Below are 23,764 nucleotides of genomic sequence, written 5' to 3'. Positions count from 1 at the left end.
CGGTGTCGCCGACTGCAGTCAGAGACGTCTCAGCGGCAGCCAACGGCACTCGACTGCAGTCGTGTAAATGAACACTTAACCAATAATAACATTACGTAAGTAAGTAATTAATTTTAAATAGGTACTTAATATATTTTATTAAATTCCTGTAAAGCCGGGTTCAGACGTGTGTAAGTGTCAAAAGTGTGGGCGGCACATGAACTCAAAGCGAATTGTCTACGCAAATCTATTTCAAGAATTCGGTTTCCAATAGTTGCGTGCACTGCGAGCGTCTTTGCGCGATGGATAACATTACGCGTTACACACGTCTGGACTCGGCTGTAGGTAACGGTAATTTAAAGTGAAGTCGTAAACTTAAAAAGCTCGAGGGTATCAAACGCCTCAGTCTGAGAAAAGCTAACAACAGACTTTCGCAGATTAATAAACAACTATCTCATAATAATAATGTACTATTAATCGAATTTCGGCCAGAGATATGAGTAGATCTGGATATATAAAATGACACGAGGCTGCAGGAACGCCTTACGTATTCACCGAGGGATAAAGTTTTAATACTAATTCCCGAATACTGAGAAGAGAGAAAGCTAACAAAGCAAACGAAAATCTTGAAAACTCTTGAACCTTGGCCTTCATAGGTTTATATCAAGTAATATTCCTGCACAAAGAGAATCCAACAGATTCCTTATGACATGAGAAAATATACTGGAAGACATTATGGCTCTTGCAACTAAACTACGAGTAGGTATATTACAGCCTCCATATCCAATGATATCATCAATAGATCGAATCTATCTTGTTTGTTTTGAACTTTGAAACCGTTTAATAAAAATACCTATCGAATGGATTCCCCATGAAATAGTTTTTCAAATCAAGTTTTCGTTTTATGGTTTTCTATGTTACCCGATATATGCGTTGAGGCAATTTCAATTATTCTATTATTATTAAAAGCGAGATGGCTTAGTGAAATGGGTAGTATAGTGCTAATTGAACCGAAGACAGGATTACAGTCGCGTCTTAAGGTCCGTTTACATCTACAGACATTTAGCGTGCCAGACATGTACCGTGGCAGACAAAATAATATTCTTCTATACAGTGTTTATTAACGTATATCTATCGTAACGCGGCCGCGCCCGGCTAGTATTAGCGGAAAGAATATTTTGTCTGTGCGGTTCATGTCTGTAGAGTCATTTTCATTAAACCTGAACTAAAATTGACAGCGCCTTACACATATGACAATAAGGCCGCCATTACCAAATGACAATGAGCGCCTATAAGACATTAGCGCCGCGTCTGGGGGACTTCTTTTATGTAAAGGACTTTAGGTGTCTCTAGCTATCTGCTGAGCAGTGTGAATAGACGGTGTCTGTGGGTGTCTGCCACGCTACTTGTCTGTGACGAACTATGTCTGTAGATATAAACCTTTATTCGTGGAGCTATCGGAGTTACCAATACCATATTTTATTACATGTGTGGTTTTCGTTTATTGATACAAAAACAACAACTATCACATAAGGAAAATATTTCTTGACCCCTTGTCCCCATAATTGTGTAAAATGACATAAAAGTCCTTTATACGAGTGCTATTTGACCTGAGAAAGGACGGATCTTATGCTGGCCTATTTTTATGCAGTAATTTTTTTCTTCAGCACAACTCTTTAGTTGAAAATTAACTTTCTGTATTTTTTTTAAAAGGTTTTTCACTTTAAATTTGTTTTTGACTTTTCAGTTAACGCTGGATACATTTAGTCTGTTTATCTCATTCAACACATTGTAAGGTTGTTTGACAGTTACGATTTCACCCGTATTTGAACTTAATTATTTAAACAGAAACTGCTATAATGTATCTTATATCTACCTTAGTAGTATCTTTCGTCATTTACTGAATATGCCATCGCAGACTTTTGTGTGAGTACGTACTCTTATGTAGGTACTTAATGTTTTATTAAGGCAAAAATTTGATAACTTGGGTTACATTGTTCCAATTGAGAAGCCCCCCATATTGGATTTAGACTGATTTATTTGTCGAATAATTCTTTGTAAGCCCTTTCATTGGATACCCATATTGCAGAAGTGAAAAAAACATACATACATACATACATACATACATACAGGCATACATTGCCAGTTAAATAAAAGCTTTTAAAATAGGTGTTCATAAGAAAAAAGTATGTTATAAAGTATGTATGTTATAAATTAAAGAAAATCATTTTTAAAACGCTACCTCATCCGCAACTTGAAATTGCGGAGTCAACATCTCCTGGATATAAATATTATGGTTTCAGTGTGTGGATAGCAAAATACTATTACTCATTATCACAGATTTTAGATTACTAGATGGACTTTAAAATAGGTTATTAATTACTTCACCAGACTTCGAAGTTTATGACCCATAATAAAAATGAATTTTGAATCCACATATGCGCAAATTTTGAGAACGTCTGAACTGATTTCGCTATTTCTTTTTTTAGAAGTACTTGGATGGTGAAAAAATGGAGAGAAAAATTTTAAAATATAAAAAATGTTTTTTCTCCCATTCAAACGATTCGTATCGTCTAAACAAAAATGAATCTTGATTCTTCCTAAGCGCAAATCTCGAGAACGGTAAAAAATTGTTTTAAAATCGCTCAATTACATACCTTACTCGTATATACTAAAGATTTCACGACCCCTAAAGATTATTCTTTTGCAATAACAATAATCTTTACCCGACTAGCGCCATACATTGCATAGAGAGAAGTTTCGGCATCCAAATGTATTTTTAATGGTACCCCAGCGGGCAATCAATTTTGGTTCAGAAAGCCTTCGAGACCGCCTCCCACTCGCGTGCATTGTTCATGCCTCATGTTCTTATTTGCGTTATGAATGCAGTATATTTTTGAAAGTTATTTTTCAGTAAAAAATCTAAAACTTTGTTCCGCAGAGCGCGAGCAACTGGTTGTTATTGTTTTATATTATTCGTATTCAGTTCTTGGTTGTGTACAACTCAATTTGTAACAAACGAAGTTTTTTACCGAGCTATGCGGAATATAATACTCGTAATAATAGTAGGTACTGGGTATAGTTAAAAATATTTGACAACAATTATTTATATTTTTTAGGTTTCTGTGCCTCAATAGGAAAATTGGAACCTTTTTATGATCACTCTGCTGTCAGTCTGTCTGTCAAGATTTCTTCTCTTTCCTTCATTTAAACCGTATACACACGTGTATCCGTGATATAGATCTCAGATATAGTTCAGGTCCCATTAAGTTGTGAAAAAATAAATTTGTAAGTTTACGTAAAGAATATACGGCCCTAAAATCAACAAAAAACGCATATTTCGACACTCTCAGGGGAATCATAACTATTAGGGAACTTTCCCGTTGGCCTATGACAATGTTACTTGCCGAATTTTCATAGTCATAGACTATGAAAATTCGGCAAGTAACATTGTCATGGGCCACAAGTACCAGAAGATGTCCCAAAACCGTATTTAAACGTAAAACAAAAAAATATTTTATTTATTAATAAATTTAATTAATTTTAATTAAATTTATTAATAATAAATAAAATATTTTTAATTAATTACCTAATACTTTAATAAAGTTAATTAATTACCTAATACTTAAATAAAGTTAACAGATACAAAACACTAGCCAAGCGTCTAATTGCAGTAACGGATAATCTTGAGTATTTTATTAAGTTTATAGGTAGTTGAATGAAAATGTTATTGTCACATCTACCTACATACATACTTTTAACAGCCTGTAGGTGGTATAATACCACCACTTTCGTGATAATAATACGAGTATTATACAATTGAGTGGTTGTACAATTATTGCATTCACGTGGAACTCGCATTGTCACGCTCACAGAGCTATTAGGAACAACAAAAAAAACAAAAAAAGTATCGAAGAAACTCGTCGATGTCACGCCTATGCAGTTCCGAACGTTCTCACGGGCAGAACAAATAACGTCTCTCATCCAGTAGTGTAAAGTGATATTTTACGTACAGTTATTACTATTAAAGCACCATTGCTGTCTTAGTATGATGCGAGAGAAGTTGATTATTGACTAAAGTAGCAATGGACTGAAGCACGGCAATTAAGTAAAAAGTTTGAAAATGTATTGTTTGAGGTGTTATATGACAACAATGAACATAATGAAAGTTGACGCGGCGTTGTTGTTTGGTAAAGGATTACACGTACACTATCGACTTATTCTTTGAAGTTAACTAATACAACATATATTTATAACTAGCGGACGTCAAAACAAAACTTTATTCAATGGATGATTTTGTCAATGTTTGAATGTTTGAACAAAAATACTTCTGCTGCTACAAAAACTCATTTTATTAAAGAAAATAGTATGAAAGAGATATTAATTATTTTATTTACTTAACGTAAATAATGTTGCGAACTGCTTAGAAGTGCTCAGTCAATAACCATCTTATCTTGTCATCCGTCTAAACACGAACAGGCCTTTTTTAAATCTTGGCAAAGAGTTTTTATGTTAGAAAAGTGCTCAACATTTTATGAATAATATAATAAAAAGCCATATAATTTTTTAACTTTATTAATTTTGACAATAATACAAAAGAGACAAGCGTATCAAAATGTCATCATAACGAAAACAGGTAAAGATGCAAATTCGTTTTCAGAAAGTGTGTTCCAAGTATGTTTCCTCGCGAATGTGTATAAAGCCTCTTATGACATACGTGCGCTTTGATAATTACAGCCTCTGCTTCCTTACTATAGCTCTCGCCTTTGGCTCGAGCTGCAATATCGCCTCGGCTGTAATTTTCAACTTACCGCACTTATATCATAATTTACTATTGCAATATAGAAATCACAGCATATTTGTGCCACAATGAAGTTTTAGCTACAATTTGAATAAAATAAATCCGGAATTATGTAGGTACTGTCTATACAATCTGGTCTATATGGTCTGGTCTGGTATAGGTCTGTGTATACAATCAATGAGTTTTTTGAGAAAAGTTTCAAGACAGAAACGTCGCTAATGTGCCCTAAGTATCGGTAACCCTTATGTAAGTTTACATTTCGTGCATCCCGTGGGAAAGATATGGGGGCGGGATGATAATTGGCTAGTTTGCGTACCTACAGTCAGACTGTACCCTTCGGCGTACGGCCGTAATTATAGGGCTCAGGGAAGGTTGAAAGGCACAAAATGGTGAACAATATCCCCAATGATAGGTTAAGCTTGAATTATTGGATTGAGAACGTTGATATATTACAAAAATACCAAAGAAAAGATGTCTCAAAAAACTCGCAGCTTTTGCGTTGTTAGAATTTAGAAATAGCTTGTGAGTGAATTACTGTTCAATAAATATATTGCCAATAGTGTAGTCCAGAATATGATTAATGAACAATTTTTTTTTTATATTTTTAGCTTTTCACTAATTCCATACAATGCGAACGAAGCCTATAGAATAGGTATGGTAAACTAAACTAAACTTTAGTATTATTATTTAGGTATGGTAAACTTTAGGTTCACTAATTTTTTCCCATAACTGCTCTTGGCTAGGGTAGGGAGTAGTAACTAGCACTAGCCTGGTTTTCATTATGAAAATGGTGGTTTATGAGTTGTCTGCGAAAAATCATTCCGGATATTATCATAATCATTCCTCGACTGTAATTGTTTAGGCCACCCATTGGCAATATATTCACTGAAATATTTAATTTGATATAAAATACTTCATCCAGTAAACAGGTCTGTGAATGAAGGTCGTCTTATTTAAACGGGCTTTTAGACCAATAATATAATCAAACAAAAGAAATAAAATAACTATCCTATTAACATCGTATAGTTCATGTGTTTGTTTTGTCGCCTAATGGCTAACATTATTAAAATACTGTTAGCAAGTAATATTCTAAATAGGTACCGTAAGAAACGTGTCTTTCTCTGCCCAGAGACATAGATAAAACAAAGATTAGACATGGTATAAAAAGCGTAGTTTCCTGCCTAATCCCGCAATCACTGGTGCGCGACCGCTGCACGTCTGCCGAGATATTGTTACGACAAATATTTGTTCTAGGGTGGCCACAAAAAGTGTTAAAAGCTCAGATATTTAGATGAGAAGTAGAGCGGCTATTTCAGGCAAATAAAATGATAATAATAAAAATCAATTATTTCAAATTGGAATAGCGATTGTAGTTAATTATTATTTTCTAAAATTCTTAGAGTATCATTTGTGCAGAAGAAAGAAATTCCGACGTTTATATCTTACTAAGCCCGTTCCCGTAAGAATATGGGGATGTATTTTGCCGTGTTAATCCCGGGTATCATTTATCTTTGTTTTAAATTTCAGCCAAATCGGTACAGTAGTTGCGGCGTTAAAGAGTAACAAACATTCAAACAAATTTTATAATATTAGTTTGATACACCCACATTTAACGTGGCTTTCTAGTTTAATATTAAGTAGTAAAATTTAAATCAGCTCCGAAAATATAGAGATTACACCCTACATTACCACAAACTTTACTTACAAAATACGAGTATTAGTATATTTACTATTCATTTTACCTGCTTCAAAATAACTCGTGCCGTCTTATCTCAATCTTTATTTACCATACCACGGTTTAATAAGGTAATATGTTTATTCATTGATTTGTTACACAGTACCTACACGACGATAAGTTCACCTTTTTTTGTTCGAGAGATATCGAATACTCAAGTCCGTCGTTAAGGTAAACATTTGCTTCCATATTATCTACGAGTACATTTACATAATATTTTTGCCTTACTTTATTGATATCAAAAAATCATAATGGTATTCAATTTGAAGCTCGTCAAGAATTTATAATATCAAAGTGAATTTCGCGTACGAATTTTTCAGTAACAAAGAATCCTCAACAATTGCACATCCATTTAGAAATCTGGTGATGCAATGATTTCAGTAACTACCATAAAGGTAGGTTTATATCTACTATTCAGATAGTTCTATACATTAAAAGAAGTTTCGATTTTGCTAAATTTAAGCAAATGCTTCATTATTTTGGTTATTACCTTTGCCGATTCGATTCGGAGGGCGTAGGATCGAATCCGGTGCATGTTTATTATCACGTGTGTCAAATGTTGATGAAAAAACATCGTGAGGAAATCTGCATAACTAAGAATTTTCTTCTTCTGCCAATCCGCCTAACCCCTCATTCTTAAAGAAGACTCGTGCTTAACAGTGAGCCAAATATGGGTTGTTAATGAACAGTGCAAGCCGATAAGCGACTGAACAAAACCACTGACCGGTTTGAAATGCTGAAATAACAGCGAGACTTACAGGAGCTGTCGTTTTTTACAGTTCTGCACACAATGCCGCTATTCAAAAGCGATTCAATGGATTCGAACGAACGTTAGTGTCGGAGCAAACGATGGCACCGAGTGATTGCTCGTGAGCCGCAGACAGCCGTGATCTCTGACATAAGCTATTCCTTATTCCCACGATCGTGACCTTTCGATACCTATCATCTTACATTGCAATTATGCATACGTTTATGTATGTTGTAACTACGATACTACTTATTAAAGCTCTATAATTTGATATGCCATCCCATCACGGCTGAAGTATTTTAATTCGACCGAATTTATCATATTATCTTCGGTTTCACTGAAAGGAGTTTCACGACATCTTGCATTTAATTGATGATAGAACGTCCAGCGTCCTGCCAGCAGGACTGTACGACCTACCAGTAGGCCCTCGTGTTTTCGTTTATTTGAGTGCATTGGGCCTTCTAGCAGTACGCAATTTAATCTATACTAATATTATAAAGCTGAAGAGTTTGTTTGTTTGTTTGATTGAACGCGCTAATCTCAGGGACTACTGGTTCGATTTGAAAAATTCTTTCAGTGTTAGATAGCCCATTTATCGAGGAAGGCTATAGGCTATATATCATCCCAGTATTCTTACGGGAACGGGAACCACGCGAGTGAAACCGCGCGGCGTCAGCTAGTCGAATATATATCGGACCCTAGGCGTGTTTGGAACCCTCGTAACTTTAATTTTAAGTTTTCGAATAATTATTATCACCATTATCTTAAGTTTAATATTATTACCTGACGTTTCGAAAGAGCTTGTAAACTAAGCCTATTTGAAATAAATGAATTTTGACTTTGACTTTGACTATAGCCCTAGTCTTTTTCTCTCAGCGACTTCTGCGATCAGTCCGTTCCGAGCCTTATGTGCTTATGGCGACAAATAGAAGACGTGGGCTGCGCGTTCGCGCCAAAGCGACACATTTCGATGCGCCAAATAGTGGAAACGTGTGGAGTCGTCAACATTTTGGGGAAGATTACCGCATTAGTTTTTGTTGGGGGGCGGACCATGACAAAAAAAATTAGATGTGTTTTATGCTCACAACAAAACCGAATGAAATTGTTTTGCATTCCACATTCAAAATGGCATCCCGGTTTGATTTTGTATGATGTACCTATGTTTTAATTGTAGAACCGTTACAGCCCCGTTTGAACCTACACCCTCCGGATCCGACTCTGAAGGGCGTAGGTTCAAATTTGGTTCGAATTTGCACCTCAACTTTTCAGTTGCATTTTTTAAGAAATTAAATATCACGTGTCTCAAACGGTGAACATCATGAGGAAACCTGCACACCTGAAAATTTCCTTAATTCTCTAGTGAGTGAAGTCCGCCGATCCCCATTGGGCTAGCGTGGTGGACTATTGGCCTAAGCCCTCTCATTCTGAGAGGAGACTCGTGCTCAGCAGTGAGCCGAATATGGGTTGATAATGATGATGATGATGTTTTTATTAACAAATTAAAAACAAAAAAATGGAGCATTTACTTAAATAAAAACATTTATTCGATTATTTTACGCAATTTGTTTCGAGAAATCAATCTAAACTTCTCCATTTTCTCTTTTCGTATAAAAATTTTGCATATTTTATATTTCTTACTGCTCAATTTGGAAAAGGTTTTCAACTACTTTTCGCTCGACCAGCCCAGTACTGCCAGCAGGACTAATTCATATTTTCGTACAAAATAAATGATTTAATGAGTACTGCTGGAAGGACGCACGTCCGCCGGAACGTCCGTCTACCGGAAGGACGGACCTCTGGACACAATATCTTAATAATTAATCATTATCTTCGTTCGAGTTGACAGACAATTATTATTATTGGGTATTTCGTGATCATTATTGACCGAGACGAACATCTCGATTTACATTATCATACTTCATAGTAAGTTAAATTTATGTATATTATTAAGAGCGACGGGAGTCTGCGTTAATGAAGGGATATTCAGGTAGTTCAATAAGGTATAATATAATTAAAGTTTACAAAAATTATATCTACGAAAATGCTAATTCAATATTATATTCTTAGTATAGTTGGGTAATCTACGAAACTTCATTAAAATATTTTGTGAATAGTTTAGCCTGCGAACAACTTCCTTCGCCCATAGCTCATAGCCTAAGTTTGCCCCATTTTAAAATAAAATTAAATAAATGGCTTATTGATAAGGGCTACTACGATATTAAGGAATATTTGACTTAATTTTTAATGACATACTCGTACTTACTTTTAATTCCAATTATTGTATTATATTGTAATTGTAACTTTTTCTTTTCTTTTTTTCATTAAATGAGATCATTCACGCTTCATACATTTTTGGGCCCTTTTTAAAAGTGCCGGCCAACGAAAAAAAATGGCATGAATCGTTAAAACTAGCCATTTGGAGTAATAGCTAATATGGCATGAAAGTTGTAAGAGGGCTCTGAACCAAGTTATACAGGTTCGAAGATTCGTTATTCCCATACATTTTGTCGATTTTCAAAAGTGCCCACCAAGAAAAAAAACTGGTACGTATCGTTAGAACTGCCTATTTGGAACAATAGTTGGTATAGTACAAATGATGTAGGAGTGCTCTGAACCAAGTTATACAGGTTCGATGACTCGTCACTTCTATACATTTTACTGAGTTTCGTAAGTGCCCATCAACAAAATAAATGATACGTATCGTTATAACTAGCCATTTGCAGCATTAGTTACTATAGCATAAACATTGTAATGTAGCTCTCTGTCAAGTTATACAGTATCGATGATTCGTTAAATCCATACATCTTATTGATTTTTTAAAGTGCCGTTTTACAAAAATATGGTACTTATCGTTAGAACTGCCCATTTTGAGCAATATTTAGTATGACACAAATGGTGTAGTTTTGTTCTGAACCAAGTTATAAAGGTACGATGCCTCGTCACTTCTATGACTTTAATTGAGTTTTGTGCCCACCAACAATACTAATGAAACGTATCGTTATAACTGGTTATTTGTGGCAATAGTTATTAGAACACGAATATTGTAGAATTGCTCTGAACCAAGTTATACAATTTTGATGGCCCGTTATATCATTTTATTGATTTATAAGTTGCATGCCAATAAAATTCTTATAGGTATCGTTTTAACTGGTCATTTAGAGCAGTATTTAGTTGGTTAGTATAGCAGACACTTTGTGGAAATGCTGTGAGACAAGTTATACAAGTGTGACTATTTGTCATATCCATGAATTTCATTAAATATTGAGTGCCAGCCATAAAAAATGGTACGGATCATTAGAACTGACTGTCTGTAATAGGAACTGGGAGTAATAGTTAGTATTGTACAAATGCTGTAGGCCTGCTCTGAGCCAGAAGAAAGAACTTAAAAAAAATATTTTTATTTCACTCTACCCAAAATCCACAATAACATAACAATTTTTAAATGCATTTGCACAATAATGTAGCATTGCATGTGGCACACAAAGTGAGTATCATTAATTCTATATTTTATTATTGTTATGTTTTCTAACTCTTCGGACTACAACATCTCGGAAATCAATGTATGAAAGTTACGAATCATGCAACTTATATAACTTTGTTCAGAGATCGGATTGTTCTGAACCGTGTGCAACGTCCTACTATCTATTGCTCCTAATATCTAGTTTAACGATATATGTTTTTGGTGAACGGTATTTTAAAAAAATCCATAAAATATATGGATTTGATGAATCATCGAAACAATATATCTTGATTCGGAGATATACTACAACGTTTATGCCATTATATCTGGAAATTGCTATTTATGACGATACGTATCATTAATTTTGTTTGTGGGCCACTTTCAAAATTCAATAAAATACATAAAAGTGACGAGACATTGAACCTTATACAGGTATACTTGGTTCAGAACAAGCCTGCATCATTTGTGCAATACTAAATATTGCTCCAAATATTCAGTTCTAACGATAAGTACCATATTTTTGTAAAACGGCACTTTAAATATTCAATAAGATAGATGGATTTGACGAACCATCGAAACTGTATAACTTGACACAGAGCTACATTACAATGTTTATGCTATTGTAACTAATGCTGCAAATGGCTAGTTATAACGATACGTATCATTTATTTTGTTGATAGGCACTTACGAAACTCAGTAAAATGTATAGAAGTGACGAGTCATCGAACCTGTATAACTTGGTTCAGAGCACTCCTACATCATTTGTACTATACCAACTATTGTTCCAAATAGGCAGTTCTAACGATACGTACCAGTTTTTTTTCTTGGTGGGCACTTTTGAAAATCGACAAAATGTATGGGAATAACGAATCTTCGAACCTGTATAACTTGGTTCAGAGCCCTCTTACAACTTTCATGCCATATTAGCTATTACTCCAAATGGCTAGTTCTAACGATTCATGCCATTTTTTTTCGTTGGCCGGCACTTTTAAAAAGTGCCCAAAATGAATGATCTCCTTTGGTAATTTTAGTGCTATTTTTATATTGTAATTTTATTTAATTTAATTAAGTAATTGTGACTGTTTGTATTTTTTTCTTTTTCACCATGTATAATATTTGCACACTATTAATTAAGTTGAATGTTGTAAAGAACAATAATTCTTGCAAATAAACGATATTATTATAGGCGTACAAGGGGGTGGTCCGGGTGGGCCGTGCCCACCCTTGAATGGATCTGTGTCCACCCTAGGATTCTGGGCTGGATCTGGGATAGAATTCTATTATGATAATCCTAGATAAGCCAATGAGACTACATTAGCTTTATAGCTTTCAGAGATTCTCCTCTCTCTGCCCATAGGCAAATTTTACTCCAACGTCTTTTCAGGCCTATCTGTATAGTTTTATATACGAGTAGGTAAATACTAGTATATCTACGCGTTAGAATTAAATGTTTCATAAGAGACTCGTACTCTACCAGTCTCAGTAAATCAAATGAATTTCAAATAAATGCTTATTAAAGGATGGTTTCTTCCTCCACTGATCCTCGAGCACTGTAAAATGCTTGGCAAGGCTAGTGCTCGCCCAAACCCTCCCCATGTGACGCTGAAATGCCCGTTCACAGACTACAACAATACACAAACAGAAAAAAGGGTTTCCTTTCGGTCACGTGGTACCTAAGAAGATCTCCGCAGATTCAGTTTAATACCCAGATGGTTCTGTCTAACTAAATAATAAATTCAGCTTGGATCTCCGAAATATTTAGTTCACGCATTAATAAATTGCTCGTCACCGACGTGTTTTTCAGAAAGTTACAGAAATCCGTCGAGCTGTGCAAGTTCACTGGCGCGTGTAGTTTTATGTCCCAGCGACTGTAGCACATCTAACACGTTAATACGAAAAATGTAAATGGGATAGGTATTCGTACCTACTCCATCAGATATGAAAATATGAAATATGTTTTCATTAAAATTGGAAGCTCCTGATATTATTATCGGATTTTGGATGGACACGTGGTATTTCATTTCGAATTCAATTTCTATTCAGTTTTCATATTCGCTATTGTTACGAAATAACAATTGTACCTACATGATATTCTTTGAACAATGCAAATGAATGAATTTCAGTGTAACATTTTGGACGTTGCCATTATTTTAACCATCAAACAGATTTTGTATGAATTAATTAACTTTTTGATATTGTATTTTATTGTATCGATGCGAACCGGGAGAGTGGGCTCGATTTCCAGATAGGTACCTATTTCTATACTATTATTATAAAGAGGTAAAGTTTGTGAGGTTGTAGGAAGTAGATAATCTTAAGATACTGAACCGAATTTGAAAATTCCTTTACCAATAGAAAGCCACGTTATATGTGAGTGGCTATATTTTATCTATCCACCTATTGCCATAGTACATGGGTACTACCTGGCTAGTTTTTGTTTCCACATACGTATGTAGAAACAAAAACTAGCCAGTTAAGCATATTTTCGTTTCGAAAACATCGTAACTCTTAGCAAGAATCACGGAGCGTGAAGGATAAGGATCGGCAAATTACGAATGGACACGTTTTTGTTTTTCGGCCGATTCAACAAAGCACTATGGTAGTTTATTTTACAGCTTTTTTTTTTTTTTTATTCTTTACAAGTTAGCCCTTGACTACAATCTCACCTGATGGTAAGTGATGATACAGTCTAAGATGGAAGCGGACCAACTTGTTAGGAGGAGGATGAAAATCCACACCCCTTTCGGTTTCTACACGGCATCGTACCGGAACGCTAAATCGCTTGGCGGTACATCTTTGCCGGTAGGGTGGTAACTAGCCACGGCCGAAGCCTCCCACCAGCCAGACCTGGACAAATTAAGAAAATCTCAATCTGCCCAGCCGGGGATCGAACCCAGGACCTCCGTTTTGTAAATCCACCGCGCATACCACTGCGCCACGGAGGCCGTCAAAATGCTAAGCTGATGGTATACTACCAATAGAATAACAGCATCCAACAATCCATCTATATCTATACTTATAATAAAAGTGGTCGAATTTTATACATTCATTCGCAATTTGAGATTTTACTGATACTATTTGTAACACCAAACGTTACCGTGGCATAACAGACGCCAGCGCCATCTAGAATCTATACATATAATTCTGTACATTTTGTACATTCTGTACATTGAAGATATTTTGAAATTTTTTATTGCAGGGCCTTATACAATCGATATCAAAAATTTTTTTTTTTTATTTTTTGTCTGTCTATCTGTCCGTGTTTTTTTGTTATTCGGGCATCACGCTAAAACTACTGAATTAATTCAAATGAAACTTCGCACTGTTTAAGACAATATCACGGAGAAGGTTATGGGATACTTTTTATTGCGAAAATAAAATAACAAGGGTGTGGAATAGTGGTTGAATTCTTTTTTTTGATATTCCTATAAGCGTTCCGTTTTTCCTTGTATTGTTGAAATCGAAAAAATAATAAAACTTGACTATAGCTTGGCAAGTTCGTTGATGACATTCCCATGATAGGTGTGATAGGCGATCGCTACTGAGATTTCTCAACATCATTGAATTACCACACCACTTTACTCTCGCATTGTGCATATGGTATAAACTAGGTACATATTAATATTCTAATTAAACTTTATTTTTTTTCACATTTCTTTACATTCGAGTAAAGCTTATATGTTATTATTGGCAATTTGTTTATTGTAAAAATCATTAGCCAAGAGTATTGAGTAGAAATCTAGATATTAAGACGGCCTCCGTGTCGCAGTGGTATGCGCGGTGGATTTACTAGACGGAGGTCCTGGGTTCGATCCCCAGCTGGGTCGATTAAGGTTTTCTTAATTGGTTCAGGTGTGACTGGGTATGGGCAGTAATAGGTGGGAGGCTTTGGCTAGTTACCACCCTACCGATAAAGACGTACCGCCAAGCGATTTAGCGTTCCGGTACGATGTCGTGTAGAAACCGAAAGGGGTGTGGACTTTCATCCTCCTCCTATCAAGTTAGCCCGCTTCCATCTTATATTGCATCGTCACTTACCATCAGGTGAGATTGTAATCAAGGGCTAACTTGTAAAGAATTAAAAAAAAAGAAGAAACAAAAAAAATATATTTATTTTTATTAGCTGACCTGACCATACCTTGAATTGAACCCACGGCCAAAGAATACTAAGGCCATGAGTTGACTCCTCATCGTTCTTTGGCTCTTTGAACCTCATGCCGTGCTCTACATCTTCTTATTAAGAAATTTATCTTCTCTTACTACTCTAAGATCTTCTGATTTCTGATTTGATCACGCGGAGATCCAATTATCCCACCCTAATCCCACTTCTGTCGCTCGTTTAGACATTCTGTGCCCTCTGAATATGATGCCCATAGCAAGCAATCAAGTTTTGGATCTATAATACTACTTGTATGTCATCACTGGCTACACACAGTATTCAAAGACTGAGAAATTAACAACTTTTTCATTAAACAAAATCATTTTGAAATTTTTAATTCCTTGTGGTAATTAACTAATTACTCATTACGTACTTACATTTGAAATCCAACTTAAATAGGAAGTTTGAAGGAGATGCTAAATAAAAAAAATATAAACTGCTATAAGTTATTTTCAGCCATAATTAAATATCTTCGTTTCGAAAGACTTTTCATGAAATAAACAAAATAGACCAAGAGTATGCGCGCTTTCACTTCGTCTCTAGGGTGCTATCCACCTAAAGCGATAAAGGTAAGCGATGCTATTATTATAAATGGAAATTCTTCGCTTGAACATCCATAGGACACATTGGCCTGAAGCAATGCTTCATATGTATTTATTATAATTATTCATAATAATACCTTATACTCGTATCTACCTTACGAAATGCGATGCGATGCTTTAATGTGGCAGACGCAGGCACAGCTTGTGGCAAGATGACCTTTATAAACTCTAAAATAGGTAGCTGTTGGTGGATCCCTGGGAATATTATCAAGGTAATATTACCACGAGAAAGCTGAATTTCTAATGCTAGTAAGGCTTTCGCAATGATGATAGTACTAATATTAATTCCATAATCCAACTACCTAATTAGACTAGTGGGCAATTTGGTATAATGAGTTTGCCAGGTAAAATATTTTTAAGCGGATTAGATTTATTTTTAAACTAGCGAACCCGGTCAAGCTTTGCTTTTACATTCCTTATCCCTATCTTATTCTACTTCCACCATACACCAGCCCTAACCTATCCCCACTTTACACCTACCCTACCCTACCCCCACCCTACACTTATCCTACCCTACCCCTACCCAAGCTACCCCTACCCTACCTCTACCCTATACCTGCCCTAGTCTTACCATAAGTATCTTATGTCCGTTGCCTGGTTCTAAGCTACCTCTCCACCAATTTTCAGCCAAATCAGTTCTTTGATTTTCGTTTTTTTCAACTTTTTTTCTAATACTTACATTTTTAAACTTTTAAATGTCCGAATTCAATAATTTGAAAAAGTTAAATTAAGGTATTGAAGCAGTCTTGAATCTGAAGTAATTTATTTTGATAAACCAGCTGGATACATTTAGTGCTTTCAATTTAGACCATTACGGTTATTTTCTAAACGTTCCATTTATTTCTAGTTAGACAAGCCACTAGACAACCCGCAGGCCATCCTAAATCGCAACGTGGCAATTTAGCTGGCTCAGTGAGAGTAATAGGCTGTTCATTCCCTTTTACCCCGGTGGTGCGGGAGCCCAGGGAGACCCCGTGTCGTAACAGTGGCAATATATTGGGCTATCGATCGAGCATTTGCTAACATAGTACGCCTACACAGAACCAAGAAGAAATGCAAGGTTATATCGATACGGAAAGCTAAAATCAGAAATATTTTTATATTAAACCCACATGGACATTTTTTGTTATTTCGTTAGATTAAGCCATAATAAATTTATTGATTTGTAAGATTTTAAATGAATGAATAGTGCAACTTTCAAGTTTAATAAGAGCTTGTAAAAAAATAGTAAGGTTTTTTGCATAAAACATTGACCAAGTAAATGATTAAAGTGTTACACCTGAAGGTAATAAAATCAAAAGATAGGTTTTTATAACATCGACCGGTTTACGCTTCACTGCAATTTCAACTCAAGATTATAAATTTACAACAGTATTTGTATAGTTTATATCTATTAAGTATTGACGTATTTAACTCGTGTACATAATAAGCGTTATAGTACAAGATCCGATTAATGGAATATATACCCTCATCTGTTATTATTTGGGATAAGAAATAAATGGAGCGAGCTATGAGCTTGGAGTTTCTCTGCGTGATCGAATCAGGAATGAGGAGATCCGCAGAAGAACCAAAATCACTGACATAGCTCAGCTAACCACGAAGCTAAAGTGGCAATGGGAAGGCCACATAGTTCGAATAGTCGGTGGACGTTGGGGTCCCAAGGTGCTAGAATGGCGACCCCGCACCGGAAAGCGCATTTTTTTTAATTGTGTATAAATTAGGAGTATGATAATAGCAATGAAATTTTGTAAAAGTAACAGGATATCTGCGATCATTATTTTCGCTACAGGGATCTAAAGGGTCAGATTTGCACCGCTACCGGGGATCCCTGAAAAACGCCCTAAACAAAATGGTACGAATTAACGACACATAGGTCTTGTATGGGCGTTCAAACAAAATTAATAACATTTGCCCTAGTCCTTTCTTGGATTCGTTCTCTTTAGTTCTAATGCCTCCTACTAAATATATAGGTATAACCTGCAAAGGAAAGCGACTGAGGGTCGACTTCTGTGTTGTGGTTTACGCTCCAAATAGCAAATAACCAGAACGTAGGCTCGCTGTCATACGATACCTACTCGTATGTGTAAGCCGCTTTAGTGTTGTGTTGGTGTGTGTTCTTTGATACTGGCTTTAATTGGTAACGTATTTACTAAGACTTTTAAACTAATTTAGATACAAAAAGGTTTATTTCAGATATTACTTTGACGGCCTCCGTGGCACAGTGGTATTTACAAGAAGGTGGTCCTGGATTCGAGATTAAGGTTTTCTTAATTGGTCCAGGTTTGGCTGATAGTAGGCTTTGAACGTGGCCAGTTACCACCCTACCGACAAAGACGTACCGCCAAGCGATTTAGCGTTCCGGTACGATGTCGTGTAGAAACCGTTGTTGATTTTCTACTCCTACCAAGTTAGCCCGTTTCCATCTTAGATTGCATCATCACTTATCATCAGGTGATATTGTAGTCGTGTTGTAAAGAAAAAAAAAAAAAAATTGTTTACATTTTTAATGTACCTACTCATGCTAATTTACAGCTTTCTAGTAGTAATAGTCTTTGCGTTAAACCGCGGACGGTATGGATTAAGAGCGGATAATGTAGACGGGCCATCTATAATCATGTAAAGATGGAGTATCCAATAATAATATACTCAATAAAAATTTCAAGGTTCTACTTATCGCATGCATGAAGTCATGCTTCGAGTAACAACTTCCGTATCGAATGTGCTAGAAGGAAGCCATAGTAATACTACCGATCGTCCTGCCGCTTTCCAACTGTTTTAGTAAAAAATAGAGATAAAAATAGTGTTTATGTTAAACTTATGTTAAACTCATCGTAAGTATAATAAGTATCTACTCAATTAACTTATAAGTTATAACTAAAATACCGAACAAGACGAGTCGGTATCGCCGACCGAGAATGGGGATGATGACTAGGTTTGAATATATTGATTTTTATGATACATTCGAGAATTAAGGTCAATGTTAACAATTTATACATAAAAAGCGTTGACTGGACATTTACTGGATATTTGCAAAATAAATAAGATTTTAAGATTTCAAAATCTATTAAAAATCTTCTATCGTAATTATATTAAAATTCATACAGTTTAAGGATAAATGTAATTTTTTTCAATATGTTAACTATAAACATAAACGCACAAATAACAAAGATATTAGTAATTTTGTTTGACCACCCATACAAATCTAACAATCATTATGTACCTACGACGTCATTAGTTCGTAACATTTTGTATGTTAATAACGAGCTTCTCGTATCAAAAACATGCCCATATATTTTAAAATAAAACATTTTTGAAAGTTTACCCCTACCTTTTCTCAATGGGAGTAACCAAGTAAGAATGTACAATGAGTGGCAAGTTCTAGAGAAGTTTTAATTAGATGCTAAACGTAATTCATCAGCCTCCAGCCAAACTCGGGGATGAAAAATTTAGACAAGTTCACTCTCTAGGTTCACTTCGGGGATATGAAAGTTAAAGAAAAGTTACTTACTTCAGTTTAATTATAACTTGAAGTTGTACTAAGGAGTAATTAAATAACTTGGACGTTAGTACTTAGTCCAAGACAATTGGACGAGAAACGCGGCTTTTCCAGTAGAAGGTACCTACCTAGTACTGATATAATACTAAGTGCATACAAAAATATGCAAAAAATGAGTATTTTCACAAAAACTAAAAAGCAAAAATGAAATTAGGTATAATATTTTCTACCCACTGATCAGTTTGAAATCGGTGTCAAGCCGTTGATAAATGAATCGAAGGCATATCATAAGGATTCTCATTAATTCTTCTTTTTTCTTGTGGTTTATTTTTTCAGTAACGACTTAAATTAACACGATATGGGCTTGGCGCTGACTGATCAGTGTGTAGAAAACATTATATGTTATTTATTGTTATTTAGTTTCATTTAATTAGCGATGTAACAGTACAATGTGGTGGAGTTATTGCTTGCTCTATTGTGTGGTTTTGCTTGTCTGTTACTTATGGTTATGGTATAATTAGGCGGTGCCAATCCAATAAACTAGTCGTATGAATTTAAGCCGTAGGTACCTATCATAAAGATTTTGGTTTGTCAGACATTATCTTTATTTTTTGTGAATTTTTGGCCACACTGGCACACTATACTAGCCTGGAACCGACTTCAAAGTGATCAGTAGGTAGATAACATTATAATGTTAATTTTCGCTTTTTAGTTTCGTGGGCACTTTTATGTGTTTGAAGTCGGTTGTAATATATTTTTAATATTTATTGTTCAACATTTAGTGTAAACAATAAGTGTATTCATAAGAATACCTCTTGTATTCTTATGAAATTCACCCTAACATCTAGGTAAGAAGTCAGGCGAGGTCTTTTAATATTACCGGTCAATCAACCCCTGTTTTCCTACCCTTAGGGTCGCATTTTGTTTTTCTAATATGGGGCCAACTTCGAAGTTTGCGTACCTATACCGATAGCCGGGGTCCGTGGAACAAATCTACGAATGATTACTATCAAGTTACTTTTCAGTGAGTCATGAGACGCTCAACTTTTTTATTTACGAAAATTCTTGAATCTAGTAGCTAACTGGGTTATAGGTAATAACATTTTCTGAACGTCGGAACGAGACAATGTACCTCGCAATTTGTAGGACATTGTGGCTGTTAAGTTCTATAAGTTTTAATTAAGCAACAGTAAAAAAATCATCTGGTTAGTAATAACTTTTGATAAACACTATCCTCCCAACTTGCATCAATAACGAGGTTATTAAGTTGTTAGGTAGGTTGTTGTAACCAGCTGTTTCTTTTTACTGTAAATGTGCCTGTTAAAAAAAGTTTTTCATAAATACAAACTAATCAAGCCCAATCCAAGGTAGCTACTGTTAACCGTTGAAGAGTTCCAACCTGTCCATCGTCTTCATCATCAGACCCCTAATGACAGTCACAACCCATCTAGGTGGAAAGTTCTTGTCGACACAAATTAATTAAACCAAAACACAAGGTAACTGTTGTAAACCGTCAAAGAGTTCCCTCGTGTGTGTTTCGGCACCATCATCAGATCGACTCCAGACCTTCATTCCGTTGAAATGCTTAAAAGTGGTTAATGGGAAAAATATGAAACGCTATAGGTAATTGCCCCTACGATTTTTGAAAGATCCCCTCAATTTCTCCAGGATCCATCATCAGATCCTAAAATGGTGACAATGAGATCACCTCGGGAGTATACCCTTTCAAACAACAAAAAAAATATCCAAATCGGTCCAGGCGTCTTCGAGTAATCAGGTAACATACATACAAAAAAAACATACAGTCGAATTTCGTTTTTTTGAAGTCGGTTAAAAGGTCAATAAAACGAAAATCACTGTTAATTTAAGAAAATTATCTGGTACGTATGCACGTTTGAGACACGTGATATTTAATTTCTTAAAATGCACAAAACTGAAAAATCGAAGGTGCATGCCCCGAACCTGATTCGAACCCACACCCTTCAGAATCAGAGGACCGGACCTCTGGTCATATCCACTGGGCTATCACGATACTTCGTAATTTTATCGACTTTTATTTTTAACTGATTGATAATATCTCCCTTTTCCGGCGAATAAAATGGCGTCTTCAGAATTACAAGTACAAATAGTGTATAAAAAAAATATAATTTAAATACTTGATAGTACTTACCGACAGTAGCCATGCACAGGAATAAAATTTTCCAAAAACAAAAACTTCCCCTCATTTCCATTTTGAAATTTTACACTAAATTCAAGAATCACTGAAAATACTTGTCCTACTTAATTAAAGCCAAATAATGGCGAAATTTCACTTTCATTCCGCATTACAATATCAGTTCACAATTAATTTTTCAATTTGCGCACTAAACATTTTTAAAATCCGAACATAGCAAAAGAAAAATAATGTATCAACATAAAACCTCCTTAATAAAAAAAAGAAATAAACTAGACACTCGAAAAAATAAAAACTTTTTATTGATAGAATTCGAATTTGGAACGAAACTTTTGCGCGCGTTCGCGAAGCGAGTCCACTTCGAATAACGTGAAGCTTCTCGTACTATGCTCCGGTGATCGACCCTACCGGAACCACAGTCGATAGGTTCGCGACTGCCGAGTGGCGAGTCTGTGCACCGCACCGAAACGTAACCTCCGACAAACTTGTTACTTACATCTCGTGCTGCTTCAATACAACTCTATTTCAAATGTAATAAAGTTGAATTTACATTAGTAATTATTTACAGAACTTTCGATTGTAATGTTAATATTAAACCCGTAGTTTTGTAGAGCGTATGCGCATAGAGAAGCACGTTGCCCCATTGTCGGTATTGTTTGGGTGTTCAGACAAATGTAAAAACAATAATATAGCTAAAAAGGAAACGATAAAAGACAGTTAGTCACGCAGGAATAAGGAATGCGGATTGTGGATGTTTATGCAATAAATCATAACAATGACGTACATTAGTAGGTACCTAGGTTGGTTTCTTTGCTAGGCTGTACCTACCGCAGTCTATGGATTGTATTTCAGAACTGTTTAGCATCAAGCCGTGATAGCCCAGTGGATATGACCTCTGCCTCCGATTCCGAAGGCTGTGGGTTCGAGTCCGGTCCGGGGCATACACCTCCAAATTTTTCATTTTAAGAAATTAAACATCACGTGTCTCAAACGGTGAAGAAAAACATCGTGAGGAAGCCTGCATGCCAGAGAATTTTCTTAATTCCAGATTCTTAAAGGGCCAATAGTCCACCACGCTGGACTAGCGGTTAGGCCAATAGTCCACCACGCTGGACTATTGGCCTAACCGCTCTCATTCTAACAGGAGTCTCGAGCTCAGCAGTGAGCCGATTATGGGTTTATTATGATGATTAGCATCAAAATCACGTTGATGTCCAGGGAGCGTAATTACGCGTACTAAGAAATAAATAAAATTATTATTAGTTACTTTAAGCAACAAGTTAAAATAAAAAAAAGTTAAAACCCCCAAAAGCCACGAAATTAACTGGAATATCAACTTTTATGTCAATAATTCTTTCCATCATAACAGAAAAATTTAAATGGTGTTGCAATATGTGAGCTGGATCAAAGAAAATTATTTTTCTACTCCCATTTTGTACTCAAATAAAACCCCATATCACAAAATACACTCCTGCAGGTCGTTTGGTAATGTTTATTACCACACGGGTACCTAAATCGTGCTACAATTTGATGTGATTTTTGATGTGATCGTGATTCTTTTTTAAGTTTTAAATACATAGCTCCATGTCATTGGCAAAAAAAAAATCAGGGTTCCTTAAGTTTAGGGGACAAATCTAGGAAGCCACGCTCAGACCAAATTTAACCTTTTATCCTGGTAGACAAAGTATTGTATGACACAGCACGTAATTGGCGATTGTTACACTCGTATTGTCGTGCTACAATGATTACCATTACATAAAACATTAATAACTGGCTTTCCAATGAAAAAACCGTATCGAAATCGGTCCATCCGTTTGAGAGCTAGAAACAGACATTAAAGTCAAACTTATAACACCCCTCTTTTTGTTGCGTAGCTGGTAAAAAAATGCCTTACATCATTTTGGAAAATAGCTGATACTCTTACACTGCTCGACCGATATTAACCAAACCTTGCTCTCACATTGCTGAGCCGATATTAACCCAATCTAGTACAGTAGGACTAAAATATTGAAATGTTCATTGAAGTTTTCAAGAGTAGTTTTCTTTATTTCTGTAATAAAAACCATTTGGGCCAAATTTGCCGCCCTCTGAAATATGCTGCTCTAGGCTGCAGCCTATTTAAGTATTTAGCCTACTGGTATATCCGCCACTGTCACCAGACAGCCAGACAAATACGTCATACGTCATACAAGTTTGTGTGTGTGTGTGTGTTTGTTCCTCCTTAACGCCGCGGCTACTGAAGCGATTTGGCTGAAATTTGGAATGGAAATAGATTTCACTCTGGATTAACACATAGACCGATTTTATTACGGAAAAATCCATGGTTCCCGAGGTTTACTGAAAACTAAATTTTACGCGGACGAAGTCGCGGGCGTCCGCTAGTCTTAAATATAGGTAAGTACTGTAAGCTGCAACATTTTGATTGTTATTTATGTGCGACGCGAGTATCTTATCGAGTTATACATTGTGAAAACAAACAAAAAATACTTCTCTATTTCACTTTTCAGCAAAAAGTGGCCTAAAACAACTTAACTAAGTACTTACTGAACGTGCGGATTTGTGTCAAGTGGTCGTGGGTTTGAAACCGGGAACGTGAACATGAATAAGTGCC

General features: G+C 35.7%; 1 protein-coding gene across 2 annotated transcripts in view; it reads right to left on the bottom strand.

Annotated features, from left to right (window-relative positions):
- The window catches only part of LOC112047258 (hemicentin-1), a 95,265-nt gene extending 73,664 nt beyond the window's left edge, over positions 1-21,601 (bottom strand). For both annotated transcript variants that reach the window (XM_052885358.1, XM_052885359.1), the window contains exon 1: positions 21,151-21,601. In XM_052885358.1, the coding sequence (XP_052741318.1) occupies positions 21,151-21,211 (61 nt within the window). In that variant the 5' untranslated portion in view covers positions 21,212-21,601. The remainder of the gene's footprint in view (positions 1-21,150) is intronic.
- Positions 21,602-23,764: the final 2,163 nt, after the last annotated feature.

Source organism: Bicyclus anynana, chromosome 14, assembly GCF_947172395.1.
Source record: "Bicyclus anynana chromosome 14, ilBicAnyn1.1, whole genome shotgun sequence".
NCBI classification, from domain to species: domain Eukaryota; kingdom Metazoa; phylum Arthropoda; class Insecta; order Lepidoptera; family Nymphalidae; genus Bicyclus; species Bicyclus anynana.
This window is presented reverse-complemented; position numbering and strand designations above follow the sequence as displayed.